The sequence below is a fragment of the Dermacentor andersoni genome, chromosome 3 (genome assembly GCF_023375885.2).
Source record: "Dermacentor andersoni chromosome 3, qqDerAnde1_hic_scaffold, whole genome shotgun sequence".
Lineage (NCBI taxonomy): Eukaryota > Metazoa > Arthropoda > Arachnida > Ixodida > Ixodidae > Dermacentor > Dermacentor andersoni.
Window position 1 is genome coordinate 66,767,862 of NC_092816.1, and position 23,789 is coordinate 66,791,650.

Sequence of the window (23,789 nt, forward strand, 5' to 3'; positions counted from 1 at the left end):
TATGCCTAAACTCCCGTGTCAGGGATACCGTATGCGCCTGCACAAAACACGAGACATTTTTCTTCGAAATGGAAAAAAAAAATCTTGCAGCGTTATTGCAGATTCGCTCGAAGTGCACGAGCAGTAGGGATATAACGACTCCATGAATAGAGATCGTTGTCACGGGCTGTAAGAGTTTTGACGCAGTATTCCTGGCAAGAAACCGTTCGCAGCACCGCGCTTACAGCTTCCGTACACACACTATAGCGTCAAATTTCCCTTTAGCTAACTTTTCTTTTTTTTTTGGGGGGGGGGGGGGGGGGGGGAAGGGACATTATGGTGGCCGCCGCTCATACATGGACACTAAAGAGAAAAGCAAGCAGAGCTGCATTAATAAATTACCCTCCTGCAATATCAAAAAGTGTCGCTCTCATCATGAAAGGCGGCTTGATAAGCCAATAAAGGCGCAAGAAATATTGTGGAGAGACCATGAGTTGAGTTAAGTGTTTGTAGGCTACTGGTGGGATTAGCCTTGCAGTTGCTGCCGGCAATTGCTCCACTGTAGCGACACTTAAAATACATAAATCACATAAGTCAGACACAGACCTCACAACTACACATAGTCACTCCTAAGGTCACCATGTGGAGGCCAAATCCGTGTCCTGCAGGTAGTTTAAAAGAAGGCGAGAAACATCCTTCCTATCTAACTGGTTCCCGCGCGGGCGATCAATGTCCTGAAGAGAACTGTTATGAATTCCTGTCTTCTTGAGGGACCCGAATAACAGACTCCTTTCCGCGTTATACAGAGTACAGCATATAAGGTAATGTTCTATGTCACCGCACACACCACACGTTGAACATAATGGAGGCAACGCCAGGCCAGTCTTATACATCCACGCAGGGGTACGTTCGCCCGTACTGGACCATCTTGAGACTGAATATGCACGTCATCTTCAAATTTTTACTGATGGCTCTGTGGACAAGGTCAGAGGATCTAGTGCAGCTAGTTTTCACATTCCCTCTTTGAAGTATGATTGGTCGGTTCGCTTCACTGCAGTCGTGTCCTCCACAACGGCCGGAAGCGTTGCCACTGAGGCAGCTCTAAAGAAGCTACGGTTTTGTACGCCTCAACCTGTTGTCATTCTTACAGATCGAAATCCGCCCTTCAAAGGTTAGAGCACGGGTTCCCTACTGATGCCTTATGTCTAAGCTCCCTACGCTCGGTGCACAATCTCCATATCAAAGGCTTCTCCATACGATTCCAATGGGTGCCCTCGCACATAGGCATAATAGGCAACGAGATGGCGGACTGCCTTGCCCATAGAGCGCTGTCTGGGAATCCATTGAGAAAAGTGCCTCAAGAGGACAAGATACTCTTCAGAGAAGCGGTGTCGTGCCACTTCAGTTCTTTGTGGAGCTCACCTCACAAGCCATGTGTGACCAAGGATCTCAAAAGAAACCAAGCCACTTTACTGCTCCGCATTCGCACGGGCTCTCGTGGAGGGACCATTGCTGATGATCCCCAATGTAAGCGAATAGACAAACGCTTCGGGAAAGGTATTCGCTTTATTAAACTAGTGATGCTCTTGAAGGCATGTATTTGTTGCACGGGCATATTTAAGTACTGCTTGTTGCTTCATTGCGTAATTTAACAGGGCCGTTAACCAGTCCACATGTAGCTGTAGTGTAGGTAGATGGCAGTGTGCGTCTCAGATGTATTGCTATAACAGATGGCGTTCGGCGAAGAACGCGCCCCTCAACTCGGTTGCGCCAGGAGGAGGAAAAACTTTATTAAATTAGAAAAAAAAAAAGCTGGTGGTGGGTTCCAGGGGGGGGGGGGTGGTATTCTGTAAAAGTCCACCTATAGTGGACTGGTCATTTTGGCCGCTGCTGATTGGATGTAGCTGTACGAGCAAGGAGGACACGAGCGGCCCCAGCCAATCAGCAGCAGCCGAAATGGACAGTCCACTAAGTGGACTCCTACAGAACGAACGAACGAACGAAAGAAAAAAAAAACAAGAGAGATAGAGAGAGATAGCGAACAAATGAACGAATGAACGAAAGAGTGTTTTCCTTGTCGACCACCGACCGTCGACCATCGCAGACCTCTAACCAACCACGAAAGTTTGGAAGCAGAACAGTGCCTTCACTGCCTTCTGGGCCGATGATCGGTGTGGACGATGTTTCAGCAGCGCCTCTTTTATAAGGGACGAGGGTGGGGGGGCTCACTTTAATACGCGCGTAGCGCACTCGCCGCCGACAAGTACCTCGCACCGCGTCACGTCTCGCTTAGCCCAACGCCGCCTATAGAAGGACTTCGCGCTTAGCCCCCCCTCCCCCCGTCCAGTCTCGCGCACTTTCTCATCGCCGCCGTTCCAGGGTAAACATCTTCGCTGCGCGCGCGAACTTCCTCGATCGAAAGCGACGAGTGGGCGGCGGCTCGTCGGACCTTATAGTATGAGCGCATCGCGCTTAGTGCGTGAAGCGCTCGTTTCCTGGTCCGAACGATCCGCCGCCGCCAGTGGTGTTGGAACGTATTAAAAAACGCATCAGGCACCTGGTGCGCCGTTTGGAGACGATCTGCACGTTGTAATTGAGTGTTTGGCGCCTCTGAAGAGGAGCGGACATTACAACGTGAATGCGCGAGTAGGCCACCTGGCGTCTGCGGGATCGTACTCGTACACCCCCCGCTTTCTCGTTATAGTATACGCGTGCTTCTCTTGCCGAGGCCATGGTGAAGCATACTTCTTCATGGCTTTATAGTATATAGGCGAACAAGAGATACTGTCATTGTACCTTTACAAAGCATATTCATTCATTCCTTCGCTTACCTGTTTATTAACTGATTCAACTACTCGAGTGATTATCAGCCCTTTACATTACCTATACTGGGGTTGGGATATAAAATTGCGGCGCACGATATGCTGTGACTCTAAAATACGCGAAAATAGGAAGCCCGCACACACACATACGCATGGGGGCATTCTGTGCGGCGCAATATGAACAGTCCGGCCGCGTAATGCAGAATTATGGAAGCTCTGAAATAACCACTAAAGGTATTAAAGCTAAACGTATTGAATAACCAAAGGACACCGTTGTTCAGTTGTGATAGCTAAGGAACCGCTAAGTGTGGTCGCGACAGAAGGTGCACTTTTGTTTAATATGTAGCTCACGTTGTACTCGTAATACCCAGCGCGTGGAATGGCGTTGGGAAAAAAAAAACAGCCAATCTCGTGTACTTGAGAACAACGTATCTGGCGCATTTTTATCCACGGATATATCGTTTTCGATGACATGTTCGAACTTCGTACGTCCGTCCGGTCAGTGCTGAGATATGTATGCTTGTTGACTAATCAGTGGCGGTGTTGTACTTTCATTTTGGTAGCTGGAGTTCCTCACCGCTCCTTACACCTATTGATGACAGTGAAACAAATAATGGGAAAAAAAGGAAAGAGAAACACTCCAGTGTATCGAGTGAGGGAAATAGAGCAGAATAAGTTTGCTTTGGCGGCTGTTTTAATTGTTGGGAGGTCTTTTCTTTGCGCGGCGTATGTGTCTAAACGTCGGGTATCCCACAAGTGCCCACAGAAAGGTTTGGGCAAGCCGAAGGCTGAGAACACTACATCCGTTCCATCTATAGAAACCTGAATTACGGTGGGTTGTCAAGGGCTGAAGTGAGTAGGCGGCAACACCGAGTGTTGCTACGCGCGTGCGTGCGTGTGTGACTCAACCGTCGCCTGAATGACCCGCACTGCATTGCACTCCCACGCGCGGTGATTGCAGCGTGTTTGGAATGAACCGCGGGCTCCCCTCTCAGCCAAAGAAACTCTCAACCAAAGGAATCTCCTCTTCTATTTACGAGTCTCGCATCCCGCCGCGGTGCTCGTTCATCATGGAAAAAAAGAAGAAGGGTTCTCGTTCAATGATGGAGAGCGTGTTTTCACGAAAGCGTGGGAAAAAACAAATATATGTACCGTAGACACATAAAACAGGGGGGGGTGTCGGCAGTCGGCTGCTGACCCGGATCATCACCACCGCCTCGCCATGTGGCGTGCGACGCGGTGTGCCCTTGAGAAGTCAGTGCCGACGTACGGGGCAAGATGAAATAGGAGCCCGTCAAGCGAGAATATAGAAGACCGCCGCACGCCTCCCTCATTTTCCTGTACGAAGAGTACGCGCCGTTTTAGGGCGCGTCAAACACCTGCCTTGCTGTTCGGCGGTGGAACAACGGGTACCGTGCTGTGTCGTTCGGCAGAACAAGAGTGGCGGGTGGGGTGGGGGAGGGGGGGGGGATGGGTTGGGCTACGCTGCAGACACGCGCGGTCGCAGATTCGGCGAGACTATAGGTCGACACGATTTCATTAAACAAACGTGAGAACAGCGCCGTCTGGCACGGTATACTGCTTCTTCTTTCAGATTTTTTTTTTTACTTTTTAAGCATTGTGCTTGCTCGTCCTTCCGCCGCGTGTTAACGTTCACGTTGATGTGTGTGAAGTTGCTCCCATCTACTGTTTTTTTTTCTGCTCGTAAATTTGCGGTGCTTTAGATTTTGCCGAGTGTTTTTCGTAGGCGCTCGTAAATGCATCGGACAATTTTCATTCCAATGACGCTTCCAGATGCGCCCGTAAACTTTTATTTATGTAGCCTTCATTTGGAATATATCATCCTTCCTCGAAGGACGACTCACACGTTACCGGACTCTACACGGAGACAGATGTGACCGGAACTATACAAAGAAAGGACGATTCCTCTTCACTATAGATGCAAGACGAATTGAGAAAAAAAAATAAGTACGGCGCTCTTCGTGGAACATCTCTGCGAGCATTCCCACGTCGGTTATAACCAAAAAAAAAAAAAGCGCCCTGGAAAACAAAATGCTCCGAATGAGCGATCTGTTTCAGGAAGCGCCGAGGTCTAATGGCAATGATTGAGAACTCTTCCTCGAAAAGACGAGTACGGGCTATAATGGTTGCACACAACCTCAGACGCAGTTCGCGTGAGCATCGCGGACTTGCTTTTAGAATGTATGATTCTGCGAGCGCGTCTACCTGGTGCAAGAGCAAAACGAAAAACAAACAAACGAACGAACGAATGAAAGAGTGAATGAAGGTGGCCCTTCCAAACAGACACCGCCTTAGCACGCATTTCGTAATTTCTGGCTACGCGTAGCGAAGGTTTCAGCTTGCTTTTCAGTATAAGAATATACAGTTTCTCCTAGCGGTGGCCCAGAGGTACGCTAGGACAAGGGTCCGACTGTCCCGTCCGCAGCGGCGACATTCAGACACGGCCACGATGCAAACGTGCAAAAGAAAGACCGCTCGTGTATTTAAATTTAGGCGCGGCGTAAAAAAAAAGAAAGAAAGAAAGAAAGGTTTGGGATGGTCAAAATGAATCCGGAGAACTTCGTTCTGGTATCGCTCGTACGACCCGACTGTGCGTCTCTGGCGCGCTATCGATCATTGTTGTGTAACCCAACTGTCGGCGCCTATGCCCGTCGCAGAAGTCGGATGTTGCGCAGCAGCGGGTGCGCGCGTCTGTGGCGCAGCAGGATTAATGGCCCCCGAATGCCAATAAAACGCAGCCACGCCGTCGGCATTTGTAACTATACCAGCGTCATCCCAATTTCCTACGTTCATTACAGCGCCGCCACTGCGCGAACCAAATGCAGAAGAAGCGAAAAAGAATAGAATTCAAGGAAGGAGGGTCAGACGCGCGGAAAGAAACACGCTCGTTGCAGAACGCACGGCGCGACTCGGCGGTATCGCGTAATGGTTTCCGGGGTTACGCCTGCGTCACTGGCCGCGCGGATTGTTAACCAAACAGACACTAGAGTAACTGCCGCAAGGACACGCGGTAAGGCGACAGTTTGCACGCATATAGTACAGCGGAACGCGCCAGATTCGTGTGCCGGCACGTTCTCCTTCGCGTTATTCGCGTTATTTCGTCGTGAAGCGCGTTCGTGCGTTCCTTCTTGACCGTATACACCACGACAACGCGGCAGGACACGCCACGCGTGTGTATACGCGCACGGATTTCGCCGGTCGAGTTACTCTGACCGGTGACCGTGACGAGAGGTGACCCACTCGTCGTGCCACGTCTGTCGCCTCCTCCGTCTCCTCTTTCATGATTATTTCTTTCTTCGCTTTTTCTTCTTCTTTTGTTCTTCGTATATACACTACGCTGCCTACACGCTACCGGCTGGCGCGCTAACAAGCTGCACTGCAACTTTCCTGCCATCGACTAAATCGCCGCCTGCCAATGCTTATTTCGACTCGTGCTCTCCCTAATAAGCCGCAACGACACGTGGCCCTGCAGATGGTGATGATGGTGATGATTAAAACGTTTTATTGACAGGAAAAAGGGAGGGGAGTTAGGAGAAGAGTGGTCGGATTCTTATTCCGGAATTCCGTTGCCGCCGCCCTGGCTCTTTCCACGAAGGCTTGCTAGTCCTCGAGTTTGACAGGGCTGCCTCCCATCCTTCCCACGTTGGCTGTTGTAGAGTGTCTAAGGCACTATTAGCCTGGTAGCCCCATACCATATGGTACAAATCTGCTTTCTGCCCGCAGAATTTACACACAGCTGAAAAGAGTTGTGGCTCGATAGCATGTAGCTTGACTGGGTTATTAAGTGACGCGGTTTGAAATCTCCGCAAATGACATCCTTCTGATTTATCTAATACCTTGGTGGAGCAACCACAGCGATGCCGTTCGCCGCTTTGAACAATAGTCATCGAAAATTGCCTTCTTAAAAACTGGGCAGCGTACATATAGGGTATATTAAGCTTGCCTTCAGAGAAAAATTCACGCCGGTAGAGCTCGTAGTTCTCCATTGTTTCTACTTCCTGCGTTGTATGAGACGGAATCACCGCTGTGCCTTTCTGACGACGCACTGCGCTTTTCTATTCTGGCTTCCAAACGGCATCGTATAGATCGCAATGGACAAACAGGGAGGCGCACCGCGACGATCGCAAGGCGCACAACAATCCACACGATTTGTCAATTTTGGGCAATACAAGTGGAAAGGCGAAACAAATAATCGTTGAATGAAGGTGAAGTGCGATGCGCACCAGCTAGCACTTGGAACGTGGGTGACGTGCACGCAGTTGCATTATGGGAGCTACACGCCGGCGTTTTCTCTCTCACACATATTCTGTATGCGCACATTTGCGCCGACTTGAAAGCTGGGTACGTCGCCCTTACTTTGCCAAGCTGCCTGGGGTGAAAGCTAGCTTTAACGTTACGAAAACGTTTCATGCCACCCTCGTGCAGTAAGTGGTCACTACCTACCAAACCAGTCTCTCAATATATGGCAATTTCACATTCGACAAAAGTAACGTTTAGCAGCAAGAATTACGAGGCAGAATGCACTATCGTTCTGACATCTTAGCTCATCAGTGATCAAAATATTTTTTTTTTTGGCAAGGAGGAGAGGAAGAATAGAAAGACATGCAGGTTAGACAGAAGTTTTGGCAACACTCCTTACGTTGGGAGGGAGGAAGAGTGTACTCCTAGCTAATTACAGCAAGTAAAATCAAAAGCAACATAAAAAGAAGAGGGAGAGCGAGAACTAAAGACTATTAACGTCAACTGCGAAAGGTACGGACACGTCATTTATCTGCATGACTGTGCGGAAATGCCACGTCCCGGCAGCCGCGTGTATCTATCCACCCGTCAGCTGTTGGCACGCGCCACAACGGAAGACGCCGAGGCTTTTTTCTCCCGAAGCAAGCTACCGCATACTTCCCGGCTACAGAACTGTCGTTGTCGTGGCAACAGCTCGCGCACCCACACCTCGGAGTTCGTTCGGCGTGGTACCAGACGAGCCTGGCAAGCGAGCAAGCTAACTGACAACCTCGCAGGAACAGAGAGATAAAAAGAAAGGCCGTGGCTCTAAGCGGAGGAAGGTGCGGGCCGCCACCGCCACCGCTGGGCGTCGTGGCTTTCGCTTCGTGTACTACCTGCACGAAAATCGGCGAGCCCGCTCTCGTCTCGGATGTCGCACCGTACCGCGCACGCGCACGCTGTCCGTGAGAAGGCGCGTCGGGGCGAAAGACAAAGAAAAGCAGAAGGAAAGGAATAGATGACGAGGAGGAGAGTCGCTTGCAGGTCGCCGTGCCGCGACGGAGATGATTAATTGCCCCGCTTTCGTGTGCTCCTCATATCTCGCGCGTGGATGTCGCGCCTGTGGCGACAGCCAAGCGTAGGAGGACGCCTTTTGCCGTTTTGCCCTCTCCCGGCGACACTTCCTCTCTCTCCTTCCTTCTCTCTCTTTCTACCACTCTCTCCCTACTTCCCTTACAGTTCCTGCATGGGTAGCGACACCGCAGTTCCCGCCTGAGTACCGTTTACACCGGAAGCTTTGCTTGTGCGCTAACGCCCGTTTGGCCTCTATAGCGATGTTACTTTCGACGGCGATGCGCGCGTAGGGATACGAGTAACAACACCGAGTGAGGGAGAGTGACGCGCGGTTATCTCTGGTCACGTGACAGATACAGTAAAACAAAGAGGCGAGTTGGACGATATTGGTTTCTGTTTTGCTAAAGTAGGTACTTGCATCTACGTATCAAGCCGCGGCGCTCTTGAAATAGCATAACGATATTTCGCCCCAGTGGTAATTACGTTCGGGAACTCCTTGTGGCGATAAAATTGTTGATCACCGGGGCGACACAGCTCAGAGCGGTCCTTGATTCTTAAAATATCTATCTATCTATCTATCTATCTATCTATCTATCTATCTATCTATCTATCTATCTATCTATCTATCTATCTATCTATCTATCTATCTATCTATCTATCTATCTATCTATCTATCTATCTATCTATCTATCTATCTATCTATCTATCTATCTATCTATCTATCTATCTATCTATCTATCTATCTATCTATCTATCTATCTATCTATCTATCTATCTATCTATCTATCTATCTATCTATCTATCTATCTATCTATCTATCTATCTATCTATCTATCTATCTATCTATCTATCTATCTATCTATCTATCTATCTATCTATCTATCTATCTATCTATCTATCTATCTATCTATCTATCTATCTATCTATCTATCTATCTATCTATCTATCTATCTATCTATCTATCTATCTATCTATCTATCTATCTATCTATCTATCTATCTATCTATCTATCTATCTATCTATCTATCTATCTATCTATCTATCTATCTATCTATCTATCTATCTATCTATCTATCTATCTATCTATCTATCTATCTATCTATCTATCTATCTATCTATCTATCTATCTATCTATCTATCTATCTATCTATCTATCTATCTATCTATCTATCTATCTATCTATCTATCTATCTATCTATCTATCTATCTATCTATCTATCTATCTATCTATCTATCTATCTATCTATCTATCTATCTATCTATCTATCTATCTATCTATCTATCTATCTATCTATCTATCTATCTATCTATCTATCTATCTATCTATCTATCTATCTATCTATCTATCTATCTATCTATCTATCTATCTATCTATCTATCTATCTATCTATCTATCTATCTATCTATCTATCTATCTATCTATCTATCTATCTATCTATCTATCTATCTATCTATCTATCTATCTATCTATCTATCTATCTATCTATCTATCTATCTATCTATCTATCTATCTATCTATCTATCTATCTATCTATCTATCTATCTATCTATCTATCTATCTATCTATCCGTGCAGTTTGTGCTTCACACGTCCTTACATTAATAACGGCGAAGCACTGCGGAGCTGCTCAATACTCCGCTCACTTTGAGAAGCAAATACGTTTCTATGCTGCTAATCCCGTACACGATATTACAGGTCCTCGCGCGGCCGGATCACAGCTCAGTTCTAATCAGTTTTCATCGTAATGGGATGGAAAACCAGCTCGCACAGCCAACAAAGTTTTCTTGGTCAGCAATCCTGTTCCTTTAAATTACTTTATCGAAACAAATACTTCCCATAAAAAAAAATAAAGACAAGAGGGGGGGGGGGCAGCGATTCTGTACGGAAGGCATTATGCTCACGCGCGATGCCGCTGTCTATTTATCCCGAAATGTCGTTTCCGCTTTGCTTCGTGTTCACGCTTCACCGCCTACCGAACTTTTCTTTCGCAGCGATACAAGGCGCGCTCTAATTAAACTGCGAGCGGGCGAGGAAGAATTCCGAGGGCGCGCGTATTTCGTTCTTCGCGCGACTGGATCCTTGATTAATTAAGAGCCCCTACTTCTATTGACTTGCCTTCGCTATCTTGCATATTTTTTATTCCTTCCTCCGCGAAGCAATCTATTTTTATTTCCTTTCTAACAAGTCCCGATTCAAAGTTATCGTATACGAAGAAAAGGAATTAATAACAACCTGTCTTCTTGTCCCAGACCTCCCCTCCCCCCTCTTTCCCTCCTTCTAAATCACGTGAGACGCGGCGGCGAAGTTTTCCACAGAGAACACGCATAGTATGTTAACGAATTCGAGCTCGGAAAGTAGGGATCACACGCCCTTTCGGAGACATCCAATATTTATTGCGACGGACTGCGCGTTACATTAAGCCTCGGTTCCTTCCTTCCGTGAAGCAGAGGGCCAAGGAAGTGAGCTAAGACCCTCTTCGGCTTTTAGTTAATTTATTCCTTGAACCAGTGGCGGTTTTAGCTCGAGATCTCTCTGTTCTCCCTCGCTTGCTTCACAGACGGTTAGATCTCGAACCTGCGAAAGCCAAATAAGGCGTTTTTCTTGTTCTTCTCCTTTTGGCTGCGAGTTCAATATTCAATCAACTTTCGGCCCGCCCATTTCTAACCCTCTTACCCATTTGCTTTCTTTCTTTCTGCTTCCAAAGATCGTGTGGTTGTCTATTAATTTTAAATATATGGGACAGGTGAGACGCTTCCTTAAGTTTTTGCGCAAACGTCAGACGTCAGAACTGCAAAAAAAAAAAAAAAAGAAGGAGAAGAGCGAAGAAACGCAGCAAAGAATAGTACGCGGCGTTGTTCTGGCACTTCTAATCCACCACATACTTCGAACCCCGTATCTTTCTTTCTTTCTTTCTTTCTTTCTTTCTTTCTTTCTTTCTTTCTTTCTTGTTGCGTCGAGCTCTTTCCTCTCCAATCAAGTAGTATGAATGGTTCAGTGTGAGTCGTTTCGTTCCCTTCGATCGCTGTAAGAAAGACAAACAAAATTTTCTAGCCCGCAGAATTTTCCGACGAGAATCATTACTACTTAGTGCTTTCGCCTTTGACTTTCTTTCCTTCACTGTCGGTGCGGGGACGTTCTTCAAGCCGACGTGCGCGTTGTGGAATTCGAAAGAAGGAACACAAAGCAACCACCCTGTTGGAAAAGGAGTGTGCCTGCTCTCTCAGGAAATTACGATCGAAGCACCTGTGCACGACGAAGCTGACTCATGGCAAAGCCAAGTTCGTGCGACGAAAGGAAAATGATATAAGAGATTCGGGAGAGGGAAGGAATTGCGGTGGGAGAGGGGACCACGGAGGACCGGATGTCGACGGAAACTGTCGGGCAGAAAAAAAAAAAAATGCAGTCTCCTCTTTATCCCGCTTTTTTTGCTCGTGACACGAACTTCTTGGGGCTGGCTTCAGTTCTGCGGTGACACAATTACTTGACTGTGGCTCGACAGAATTTTGATTTGGTTCGTCGCTTGGTTTGTCGACATTGGTTCACCAATGAATCGACAGACCGAGATGGAAGGACGTGTGGTTGAAATATCTGTCGTACACGAACTTTTCGAGGCTGTGTAAATGGGCAGTTTTAACAGTACTGTATGTGTGTTGGTGTGGTGGGACCTCGTATGCTCGTATGTGATCTGAATCTTTAGTGCAACTGGTTTCCGTTTTCTCGTTCGTATTTCCATCTTCCCTTCCCTTTTTTTTATATATATTTATTACCTGCTTCATTGCGCTTACCTCATTCCTTTATTACCTCGGAACGCTGAACGGTCATTATTTGGCTCTTAAAATAGCGACAAGGAAAGTACGGTGCTAATAAACATGACGACCAAAGCACGCGATTATTGTCAATGCCATTACTTGACTAACCAGCTTCCTGCTTTGAACTAAACTGTTCCCTTTGTTACACAGTTGCCATAATGCCCTTTCCTCACTTTCTTTATTTCTTCTAACACTCTTCAAATTTGTTTTATCCACCGCGTTGTACTTGTGTCAAAGAAAAAAAAAAGGAAAGGTGGATGGGGGGGGGGGGGGCGCACTGGTTTGTCAATTCCTCGTTTCCTTTGCACGGATGGGCTGGATGGATACAGTCAGCATCTTCATCGAAGCAGAATGTTATCCGGTGCCACCAACCGCCGTCACCAACCGCCGTAAAAAAAAATTATAAAATTGAATTCAGCCTAACGGAAGCAGAACCGAGAAAAGTTTTTCACATAAAAATGGTCTTGTGATCGACTGGCTTCTTGTAAATTGTCCAACCAGCCGTCGCGCGACCTGGAAGCACGCACAGTTACCGGGCGTCTACCGCTGTCTGCTTGCTCATTCGCAAGGTGGGACTGGCAATTCTCAGTAATGGGTGCATATCTGGCGCGGTGAATAACGCATTTCTCTGGGTTTTTTTTTTTCTTTTTTCTTTTTGCGAGGAGACAATTTCCTCGTATAGCAGTGAAGCCATACCCGGGTCGTGACGGGGCAAACAACGCAGGCCCTGTCGCCCCGCGTGCCAGTGTTGATAATTAACGCTGTCCGGGGGCCCTCGGCGAGCTCTTATAGTATGCGTTGAAAGCGTGCGCACTGATTAGGTCTCGGGACAGAGTGATTACGCATTCATCGCAATCTGCGCAGAAGTGAGGAAACGCGTTCTCCCGCAGTCTCGTTATGTTAATGTTCCAGCTACGCAGTCTGGCAGCATAGGGGCGCGTACTATTGCGTGTGCCGCAAATATCACGGGAATACCCAGACGACTGCACGTGCGATTATGGGGAGCCATTCTTGCGCACGGTCCGATCTGAATTCGCCGAGCGATGCGCGTATTTTCTGCACGTTTCCTATGTGTGACTTCGCGCTAGTATTTGTGTCTGATGTATAAGTACTGCTCTGGCCTGCAGCCAGTGTACCAAATGTGATAATGATACTAGACAAACCTTAGCTGTACGAGTACGAGTGCGGAAGTCGTTTGACGCGTTCACAGTATACTGTGAACGCGTCAAACGACTTCCGCACTGTCTTGCGTCGTGGCAAAGATAATTATTGAAATGTGTGGTTTTACGTGTCGAAACCAAGATTTGATTATGAGGCAGGCCGTAGTCGGGGGGGACGCCGGATCAATTTTGACCACCATGGGATCTTTAAGGCGCACGCAATAATGCGCTGGACACGAGCGTTCTTGCTTTTCGCTCCCGTCAAGATGCGGCCGCCGCGGCCGGGATTTGATCCCGCGACCTCGTGCCTATAGCTGCGCAACACCACAAACGCTAAACCACCGCGGCCAAAGATAATTAAGTTGAGTAGGGCAGACCACAGCCGAAATATGAACAATTTTATGACAAATTTCAGCTGAGGAAATCGTACGCGCCGATTCGGAAGCACTGGTATCGAACCAATGGTATCTGGAGATACGCTATCTGCAGGCGAACGTAAATTGTGGCGACCGTATACGAGATTGTCAATCGGTGACGTATTTGCAATGAAACTGGCGGGAAGAAATAGATGTCTGCACCAAGAAACATCACAAGGAGCTCCATCCACGCAGCAATTATCAGTTCAGTGTTCGTATCGATCAGTTACCCATTTATTGTTTGCTCAAGAAAACGGAGACATGGAGTATAGTCGAAATGCTCCGTACCCCAATCTCTCCACAACGGCTCGTGCAACAGAACAAAACAGATTTTCCAAATCGCGACACCACTCATCTCTCGAACAGATGCAAATTTCATCCAAGCTCAGTGCCACGTCCAGAGGGGTAATTATTATTTCCTCATTGTTTCCAAGTTAGGTCGCTACGAACCCATTTCCCACGATAATCGAATTTCGTAGATTCCATACATTATCGTTGCATGGCGCGTCGCGTCCTCTCTCAATTTTTCTCTTTCTTTCTCTTTTTTTGCTTTCTTTCTTTTTTTTCTTTTTCGCATCGTGAATGCACCCTGCTTAGACTTGATAGCGTAGAATCATATTCTGAAGTGCCATCATCGATCCAGCTGCTTATATATTGTATTGAGAGCACATTATCATTGCCTCATCTTTATGCTTTTCGTTTATTTGTTTGCTTTGCGACCAGAGAATCATTGCGTGGGTGACGCGTTAAACAAGTCCAAATAGAGTGGTCTGCCTTCCAGCTAGTGTAGGACAGCATCGGCTTATTGTCGATGTGAGTCGCAGTTCAGCGATCCAGAGCGTACGAGGCGGACAACCGCATTGCGCGCAGATGTGTCCCTGGCTTCCCGAACAAAATCATCAGAGCACGTTATTATAGGTTCCGGTGTCTTTGTTGGCGTGCGCCGACGTCTGCATCGATGTCTTGAGCAGACCACACGGAACCGTTCACGCTCTTGGCCTTCTTGGGTTCATCTATACTCCTTCTTAACCTTTTCGTTCTTTACTCTCAGCTGCCCGTATCGCGCTTTCTCTTCAGACTTGCGACGTAAGTTCTAGAGAGTACATCAGAAAACGGGACAACGAGAAGCTAAACAGACCCTGTTTATACGTCGTATTGCGGCCGATCAAGTCCGGGCTTGGTGTAAACGTGGGCATCCAAACTTAACTTTGCGGCCGCGATACTCATTTTCCAGATTCCCCCCACCCCCCCCCCTTTTTTTTCCTTTCTTTCTTCTGTCTTCGTGTCTCCTGGCTGCTTCATTTTTTCGGTCAGGCCCGAAATTGTACTCTGCCCTCACCATCATACTTACGCACCCCAACCCTTTCCTTCAACATTTCTTTTCATTTTATTTCTGTATCAGGGCTAAAACTGAGCATAAATCACTCTGCGTTGCGTGTTCCGGGTCATTTTTTTTTCCTCCCACAAACTCTCTCTTTCTCTCTCTTTCTCTTTACGGCTGGAGTAGACGGATGACCTATGTCCGTGATGGCGGCCATCTCCGTCATACCAAAGCGAGCTTGCTTTGAATTTCAGATTTTTTTTTCTCAGTTTATATTTCGTCTGCATCCTTTTCCATCGTATCTTGCGGCAAGCCAGCTCTCTTCCCCCATGTCCGCGGGTGTTTCCGCGTTGTTCCGTGCCGACACGCTCTGTACTACGTCTCTCACCTATAGTTCCGCTCAGCGCTCCGAAAGCTAAACCACGGCAGTCCATTCTAAAATCGTTCCAACCGACTTAGTCGCTATGCCGTCAAGCGAACGTGTCCTTTATGCGGATCGCCTGCGCAAATGTATCCTTTCTGTAGTGGCAAACTTTGAAATCCTGGGCGTCTAATTTACAGCGTACAGAGTGACGACGCAACCATCACTCGTCCATATTGTAGCGAACGCAGATTTTTCAACTAATGACCGTATTTTATAGAGTTCAGGAGACGGTGAACGCGCCGTATATATTTTTCAGCTTGTTTGGTACTGCACGGAACTCTCGATCCGGAGCGCGAGTTCAACCCCTTGCGTGACGCCACAAACGAGCACGCCCTCTGTCATGGGCTGAATTTTTCATGACGTCCGAGCACTCATGCTCGCACATTTTACTTTTACTTTTTTTTCTTTATCTCTTAGCGCTGAACGGCGTAGACCATTTCCTCGGCCTTCGCCTTACCTCGTCTCGCCGAAAGGTTTCTACACGGAAATAAATTGGCGCTGAACGTTATTAAGGTTGTTTCGTGCTTCCTTTCCATTCGTCATCGCGGCGGCGCGAAGAAAAGGTGGCGAACTTCTGTTTATCTGTTCCCTTTACGCGCACGTCGGATAGTTACGACAGGTTGTTACGCTATCTGGGTGCATATATTTTTTTCCTTTTTGTCTGCTGGCAAGACCGATCAATGCTCGTGTGCCTTAACGCACTCGTCTTTGCCCCAGGAAGGCTGGCCGTCTTTAGCTGACGAATTTCTTACCTGCGGCGCGATCGAGCGCAAAATGAGGCCAGACAGTGAGGCACGGACATGCACTCGGACGACGACAATCCGTTCCGTACGCGAAATGTACGGACACCGCCGGCGCCTGGCCTTCACTGACACACACACTGACCCTAAAACTTCCCGTGGAGTTTCGATTCCCACAGAGAGAGAGAGAGAGAGAGAGAGAGAGAGAGAGAGAAAGTCGGACTGCGACGTCCCGTTTCCGGAACAGCTACCACAGGGAAATGGTGATTAATGGGTTTTAATGGCGCAAGCGCCGGTTTACCACGAGGAAAGACGAGTGTACATGTGAGAACGCCGACTGCAGACACAGTGACCTCGCCACACAAAAGCCATCTCTTCTTTGGTAATAAGTCGAGTGAAGAGAATACGTACAACATGCAAACAACGAGCCACAATCCGACCACACTACAATGTATGTACTCTCGGACTGTGCAAGGCACCGGGAAAATCTGAAAGCGCATAATAAGTTGTTTACCGCGAGAAATGTGCGCTGACTGTGCAGATTAGCTTACTCTTCCCTCAGTTGCATGCTAACCTAGCAAGTCAAAATACGCATGAACACACTCACGCACGCGCGGACGCCATGACGAGCGTACGCCGAGAATCAATTCTGCTCAGCGCGCAAGATGTCAGCTGGACGCAGCTACAATCCTTGGAACATTTGTCTTCGCTCCGTCGCGCCGGAAACCGGAAGAGGCAGAAAGACCCGGCCGGCCGCGGACATTATTCATGCTCCAATCCAGAGCAACCACCGTCACGTGGATCATATATCCTCGCTCGTTTCTCGCATAGGCCGCTATAGCCAGAGATGCCGACCACTTCGCTGCTTTTTTTCCCACCCTGCGGTGTCCCCCCTCCACAAACATGCACGCACACACACCAAAACGCCATCCACTTCGTTCATCATATTCATCGCGGCTGCACGAAAGTCGCGAGAGGCCCTCGTCTTCCTTTGTTTCAGCATTCGCGCAAACAGTGCGGTCAGAAGGCGTGACGCTCTGTGTTCCGCGAGCGCCAGAAGTGTAACCCCCCCCCCCCCCCCCCCCCCCCCACTTCCACCGCAACTCCTCCTCCTCCCTCCCGAACACTCAGACAACATAACAGAAGAACCCGCCGATTCTGCGCATAACCACATCCGCGCGCTGGGTGCATAGAGAGAGACGCGCACGGACGTCTAGCGCGACTGAAATATGCATGTTCTTTTCCGGCTGTTGATCGGATAATGCTTTTCCGGCACTGAATAAGGAGATCGTTTGTTTGCCGCGCGCCCGTTACGCAACACGCAGCGCAACGACGCTGTTGGCCGTCGTGTACAGAGGCACCGCGTGTCCGGGCGCGGTCAGCTACAGCTTGCTGTGGCGGGGGCCAGTTGTTGGCCGCCGGCCGGCGCGGAGTTGTAAAACGCGCGCGACCGTGAACGCAAAAAAAAGAAGAGCGTAATAAGAAAAATGAGTCGTTGCACTTTCTTCTCTGACGCGCTCTCGCGCATAGTCGTTCGTCGTTGGCAGAGCTCGTCCCCGGTTTGTGCGCGGTGCACTTTCTCTTCGCTTCTCTCTCTCTCTCTCTCTCTCGGGAGGCGTGGGAAAAAAAGCCCCCAACCAAGGCTTGTCGATTGTTCGCAGCGTTCGCGATACGCAATATACACGTATGCACACGCACAAACACGCGCGAAGGCCTAAAGCCGTGCTCGGCCAGCCCGCGGACTGGTTCCCTGAATAGTAAATGCAATTTAGAGGCCGTTGCCAGCGCGCGCGTTAGCGAAGCGTTAGGTTTCGCGGCGGGGTTAACTCAGTCGCGGCCGGTTATAGCACTGCGTGAGACTCGCCGCGGAAAGTCGTTGCCACTCGTGCGTCCCGATATGTAAGTATGCTTTCTTTCTGCTTGTGGTTGATTCGTGCGCGAAGGCGCGGACTAGCTTTTGCGATTCCGGCAGCTGTTTGGACCCCGTTGGTACATCATTAAAGAACGTTAAACTAGGGCGGAACGCACGGGACGGAAAGAAGGACACGGGCAGCGCGAATGCTATTCCTTACAACTGAAACTGCAAGGAAGCCGCCTGCCCCCGGCGCACCTTCGCGCATGCGCGGAAAATAACCACTAAGATTTTCATGCAAGATGTTGATAAAACAAGAGGTTAAAAATTACGTAAGAAATAACAAATACCGTGGTGATATAAACACAGAAAGAACCGCCAACACCATTTTCTTTTTCGAACATACCCTTATATATTGCATGATAACATACCCGCCACATATTGCATGATAACAGCTGCATCCAGCCCCGGCCTAATTATATTCGCCGCCTCAAGGAATTCACGTTGCCTCCTTTCTTAGGCGCGGTGCAGGATGTTTGTGCGATTAACTAGATATTACAAAGGCAGACAGACTGGAAAGCTATGTCATCGCTTTAACAACTATCTGTTGAAAGAATAACATTCTGGACGAGATGGTGTGACTCTATATTGAGAAATACAGTTGGGGAAAAAAAAAAAAGAAGACGAGGACAGCAAAGGAAGCAGTGACGGAACCGTTCCGTCGGGACCTGAATGTTCCCGTCGCTTTTTTTTTTTCTTTGTGGTTATCGTCCTTGCGCTGTGTTCCTCGTGTTATACGAGGGAAATTAAAATCACGAATAAAGAGTTCTAGCACGAGAAGTGCGTCAGCGACAGCACACCTAAAGAGAAAGCGTAGCTCACGCGAGCATGTAACATCGCACTCGGCGCAATTAATATATATGTATCCCGTAAACTTAACTGAATAGACAGAGATGTATGTGTCAATAGGATGCTGGAGACGGTTAGATGGCTATGCGAGCTTATAGCATGCTACTGGGGCGACTGATGAAGTTAAACGTGCATGATAAGCACAAGCACCTAACCTTCGCAAGCACGTATACAGTGGCAGTTAACTAAAGCGTATGGTCGATACTCCGGTTTTCCAGAGGGTGTCGCGTACTTAAAGGTCAGTGGAGTTAATGGCACGTGCTGTAACTTTTTTTTTTCGTTTTTTTTTTTCTCTTTAAATGCGCATTGACCTGTCGGGCTGATCTTCAATACACCGCCAGTGATTCCTCTGACGGGATGTGAAGTTTTTGCATAGTGATATAGCTTCGGAGATCTGACTTCACGGAGCACGTGCCGGGAAACTCACTAACGACGTTCTCGAAGCGACATTTACAGCGAATATTGCTGTTAATGGTTCATTGCACGATTTTCGGGTTCCACGTGCGTGCGTAGCCCATATCAGCGTCTTCGGCATCGGCACCGTGCGCACCATGCGGCGTTGTACCGAATAAATTATAGCAGATTACAGTCGTGTGCTTCCAAAGAATGTATTTGCAGCATTTGTTTGCGTTTCGAGCTGATTTGCGTGCTGGAAAAAAAAAGAGAAACTGACGACGACAAGCCGGAAGTATGCATGCTGAGCGGCAACTGTAGGAAGAGAGAGAGAGAAGGTAGGAAAAAGAGGGAGGCTAACCAGACGCACGTTCGGTTTGCTATCCTGCACTAGAGTAATGGCATAAAGAGACGAACAGGAAGGAAATGAGGGAAGATGGAGAGAACGCAAATTGCGCGTGCGCACTTGAAGGTGCGCACTAAGTCTGTAAACTGTCGCTGAGACTTATCGACTTGAGGTACTGCTTAGCAACGCCCTCGCTCCTTTCTGCGCACGCGACAACGCCGGCCGTGGTCCAAAGATCTTCGCTTCTGAAAAGGGCCTCGAGTCCAGTTGGTTTAATGCTGTCCGGATAGGGTGGCGGCGCCGGACATCGCTGGACAACGGAGGTAGTGGAGTGGTTCAATAGTTTCTTCGGTCTCGCGAGAGTCGCAAATAAGTATGTAGTTCCATACATACATACATACATACATACATACATACATACATACATACATACATACATACATACATACATACATACATACATACATACATACATACATACATACATACATACATACATCCCTGTATATACAATAGCATGTAATAGTGAAGAACTTAAGCGTTTTTAGGTCATCTCGCGTTGTTGCACGATTTAATTAGTTCTGCACAGATCATGCGCAACCGCGCAGGATTGAACGAAATCTGAGGCGAGCAAAGAAGGAAGGCTGAAAGAAAAGAAAGAAAGAAAGAAAGAAGGAAAGAAAGAAAAGAACAGCTATTCGTTGTTCATAGCCGTCAGTAGCAATACGTGCGTAAATCTGGGCCTTTCTTTAAAAAATGAATTTGTCGACGCGAAGTCGTGAAGCTGTTTTATTTTGTTTATAAGTTGTCTGCCCAGCTAAGTAGTTTTGATATCAAACTCCTCGAGACGATCTTACGTCGTTCATAAAATCTGGTTTGAACAAGCCAATAAAACCGCACGTGACGCAAGCAATAATAATAAAAACAAAGATAGAAAGGGCAAGGAAGAAATAAACTACAAGTAGTTTACGTTCGTCCGGGTGCGCAGTATCGACCGAGTCGTCTGACGGGCGGCTTTGGCGGGATCGCGCCGAAGCGCAAATTCGAACCCAGAAAGCGGAGGATTACAGGGGACACTGGCGGGGATTACGACAAATATCGAGGGGCTTCGCTTGTTACAGCGTGGCAAAAGCCATCTGTTGCGTTGCCGTTGTTTCTATGTAAGGAATTACGAAGCCGGAAAAAAGGAAAAGAAAAAGAAAGCAGCGTCTCCATGCGTTTAGTTGGCTTCCCCGAGTATGGTGTAGTGAGGAGAGGGAAAAGAAAAAACTCTAGCACGGCTGACAAGGCCCGGTGCAGTACCACGGAAGCGAAGTACTAGGAAAAGTACTCCATAGATATTTATACGTCCGTGCGTTCGTTGAATGATTTAATTTATTCCTTCATTTGTTCATTTATTCATCAGTTCATTTGATCGTTCGTTAAGTTATTTATGTGTTCGCTCGTTGGCTCTCACTCACTCACTCACTCACTCACTCACTCACTCACTCACTCACTCACTCACTCACTCACTCACTCACTCACTCACTCACTCACTCACTCACTCACTCACTCACTCACTCACTCACTCACTCACTCACTCACTCACTCACTCACTCACTCACTCACTCACTCACTCACTCACTCACTCACTGCGCACCTGAGGCTTTCTATACCGTACTCATTCTCTTTCTGATGACAAGTGAGTCACAAATATATTTTTATCCCTAAGTAGGAATACTCAAGCTACTTTTCAACGGTACCGTTTGTGCTCGAACTGCGTCCGTCGCATACTCATTTTCTAACTCTAGCGTATGTGCTTCTTTCATTGCAGTCATATCCTTACTAATTCCTTCGTCGTATTTCTTTTTTTGCTTCAACATAACCTGTTCAATGCGGGGTGCATTTTGCGTCCGTCGCATTCAAAGTACAAAAGCAATCGGCACCTAAGACGCATCTTCATATACTCATATCCACATTATAGGCTGTACTCTTACTTTTCTTATTCTTCTCGTATTCTGTTCTGCACGATGACAAGCACAGTAACGCTTACGTATGCGCGAAAAATCGAAGAAATGCACCCTGACAGCCGCAAAATAGATGTCCTCCATTAAGTATGCGTGGAATGTTCGAACCGCTTCCTTGCAGAAACCCGCGATTTTATTTCCTTATATATATCTGGACTCTCGACTCGCGCTTCATTCATGTGAAGTGACTTTAAAACGCGAGAGCTTCAATCCTTTCGATTGCATTTTTTTTTTTTTGCGCGTGTGTTAGACCCTGCTAAACGGGAAATTTGTTATACACGCGTGAAACACAGCACGGTTCATGTAACTGGCCGGTCGCGACTGCATTTTCTCCTTCCCAACGGCGAAGGGCACGTGTGGGGCGATTTGTAAGCGGTGCTTATCGGACACTGCAGTGAATAAATGTAAAAAGGCACAAATGAAAGGAAGGGAGGGGGGGGGGGGGGATGGATCCAGTGCGTAAGTGAAAGCACGGTCCATGCTCCAAAAAAATGTTGCGAGAGAAGTCGGCGAAGTAAGAGTATACGTGCGCTGGTGGCTTATCGCGAATTGGAAGCTCTAGTTTCCGTCGCTGTTGCCTTTTCATTTTCTTGCATTTTTCTCAACAGAACAGATATCGCGTGAGTGGAATATTAAGGAGGGCATTTGATACCGGAAGGCCAGTGCGAGATATTCAGCCAACTTTATGTTTATGGTAAGGGTGTATTTATGGCTGACGTGCACCGATCGCGAATTCACTAAGGGTCTACGTCGGACTTTGTACCTCGAATTTATTTTCCGAGCAGACACGCAATTTGGATTATTTCTTCATGTTTGTTTGCTTCATTATTTTCTTTCTTTCTTTCTTTCTTTCTTTCTTTCTTTCTTTCTTCCTTTCTTTCTTTCTTTCATTGCCTCTCTGAACACAAATTTTTCGTATTGTCGGTATTCCGGATGCCGGCATAACACCGCCAGATGAGACTTTAAGGGGGCGAGAAAGCAAGCAACTAGTAGCACGGCTGCAGTTGTTCTTCTTCTTCTTCTTCATAACCCTTAGGTGTGGGAGAAATTATCTAACGAACGAAGTAACGCTACTTGGTGGAACCTTCACAGAGGACCACTGATGAGTATACGTGCGATAAACAGTGTACTACATGGCACTGGACAGTTCACATTACGCGATACTCGTCAGATTGGGATCCGCTCAGAACTACGAGATAAAATTTTTGTAAATAATCTCGGATAATTTTTTACAATTGGCAACGTAGCGCTGTACTTCTATTTGAAGTCAATCAATCAATCAATCAATCAATCAATCAATCAATCAATCAATCAATCAATCAATCAATCAATCAATCAATCAATCAATCAATTCTTTATTGACGACTAATGTTCTGTTCCCTTCCAGGCATTCGCGACTGCACTTAATGGGGGCATCAGGACTGTCTTGTATCTAGTGAACAGCTGCTATATGTAACAAGTACGAAGGAAACGTTAAGTACAGTATATACCGGCGGAAGTTGTGGATAGGGTGCAATTTATGAGCCAGGTTGAGATGCAAGTTTAACAATTGAAGCAACCCCGGAAGCCGAGATAAACACGCTGCGCGAAATTGAAGAAGAAGGAAAAAGAGAAAGAGGAAAGGGAAAACGAAGGAAAACGAAAACGAAAATGAGATATAAGAAATCACTTTGCACGTGTGATCGCGAACCTCGAGATTTCCGGAACTTCGAGGGGACCGCGCCGATACCAGCGTCGGGCAACCGGCTCTCCCCGACCGCGGCGGCAGAAGAGCCGGGGGAACTCAAACCCAGCACGCATTTCCGCAACCGACTCCACGAGTAAAAAGCAAAAATCTAAAATGTAACAATATAGCTTTTTTTTCTTTCATTCAAACAACAAAAAAAACGATATTTCTCCGCCGCGCCTGTTGCTTAGACGCACGCGAAGCGAGCGATCGCGTTTCTCGCGCTAGCATGCACGCTGATTACCAATCGCGTGCGCTGCTTTTTGAAAATCTCAACTCTGTTTCCGCGCGCGAAAAGAAATCAAATTGCTGCGATGCGCCGCGTACGACTTGTTTCTCCGCCTTCCCAAGAATACGTAGGACGCTTTGCGCTTCTGCCATCCCCCCCCCCTCTTTCTCTCTCTCTAAATATTCGTCCACTCGCTCTCTTCCCAGCGGTTCCGAATCGAAGTGACGTAATTTGCCTCTCATTATTATTTTTACGAGACACGCGTTGCGCAGAGTGGCCGAAGGAGCGCGCAACGAGTCATGCGGGAACTCGTATACGATGCACTAGCTGTTTAACTGTGTGGA

At 47.5% G+C, this 23,789-nt stretch overlaps 2 protein-coding genes across 2 annotated transcripts in view; both read right to left on the reverse strand.

The window, feature by feature from the left end:
• LOC140216278 (uncharacterized) overlaps positions 1–13,699 on the reverse strand; it is a gene marked incomplete at its 5' end in the record, with an annotated part of 34,595 nt that extends 20,896 nt beyond the window's left edge. The window contains one exon of the mRNA XM_072286673.1: positions 13,319–13,699. Within this exon, the coding sequence (XP_072142774.1) occupies positions 13,319–13,699 (381 nt within the window). The remainder of the gene's footprint in view (positions 1–13,318) is intronic.
• Positions 1–23,789, reverse strand: part of LOC126543562 (uncharacterized) — a 238,409-nt gene that overhangs the window by 130,287 nt on the left and 84,333 nt on the right. The window lies entirely within an intron of this gene.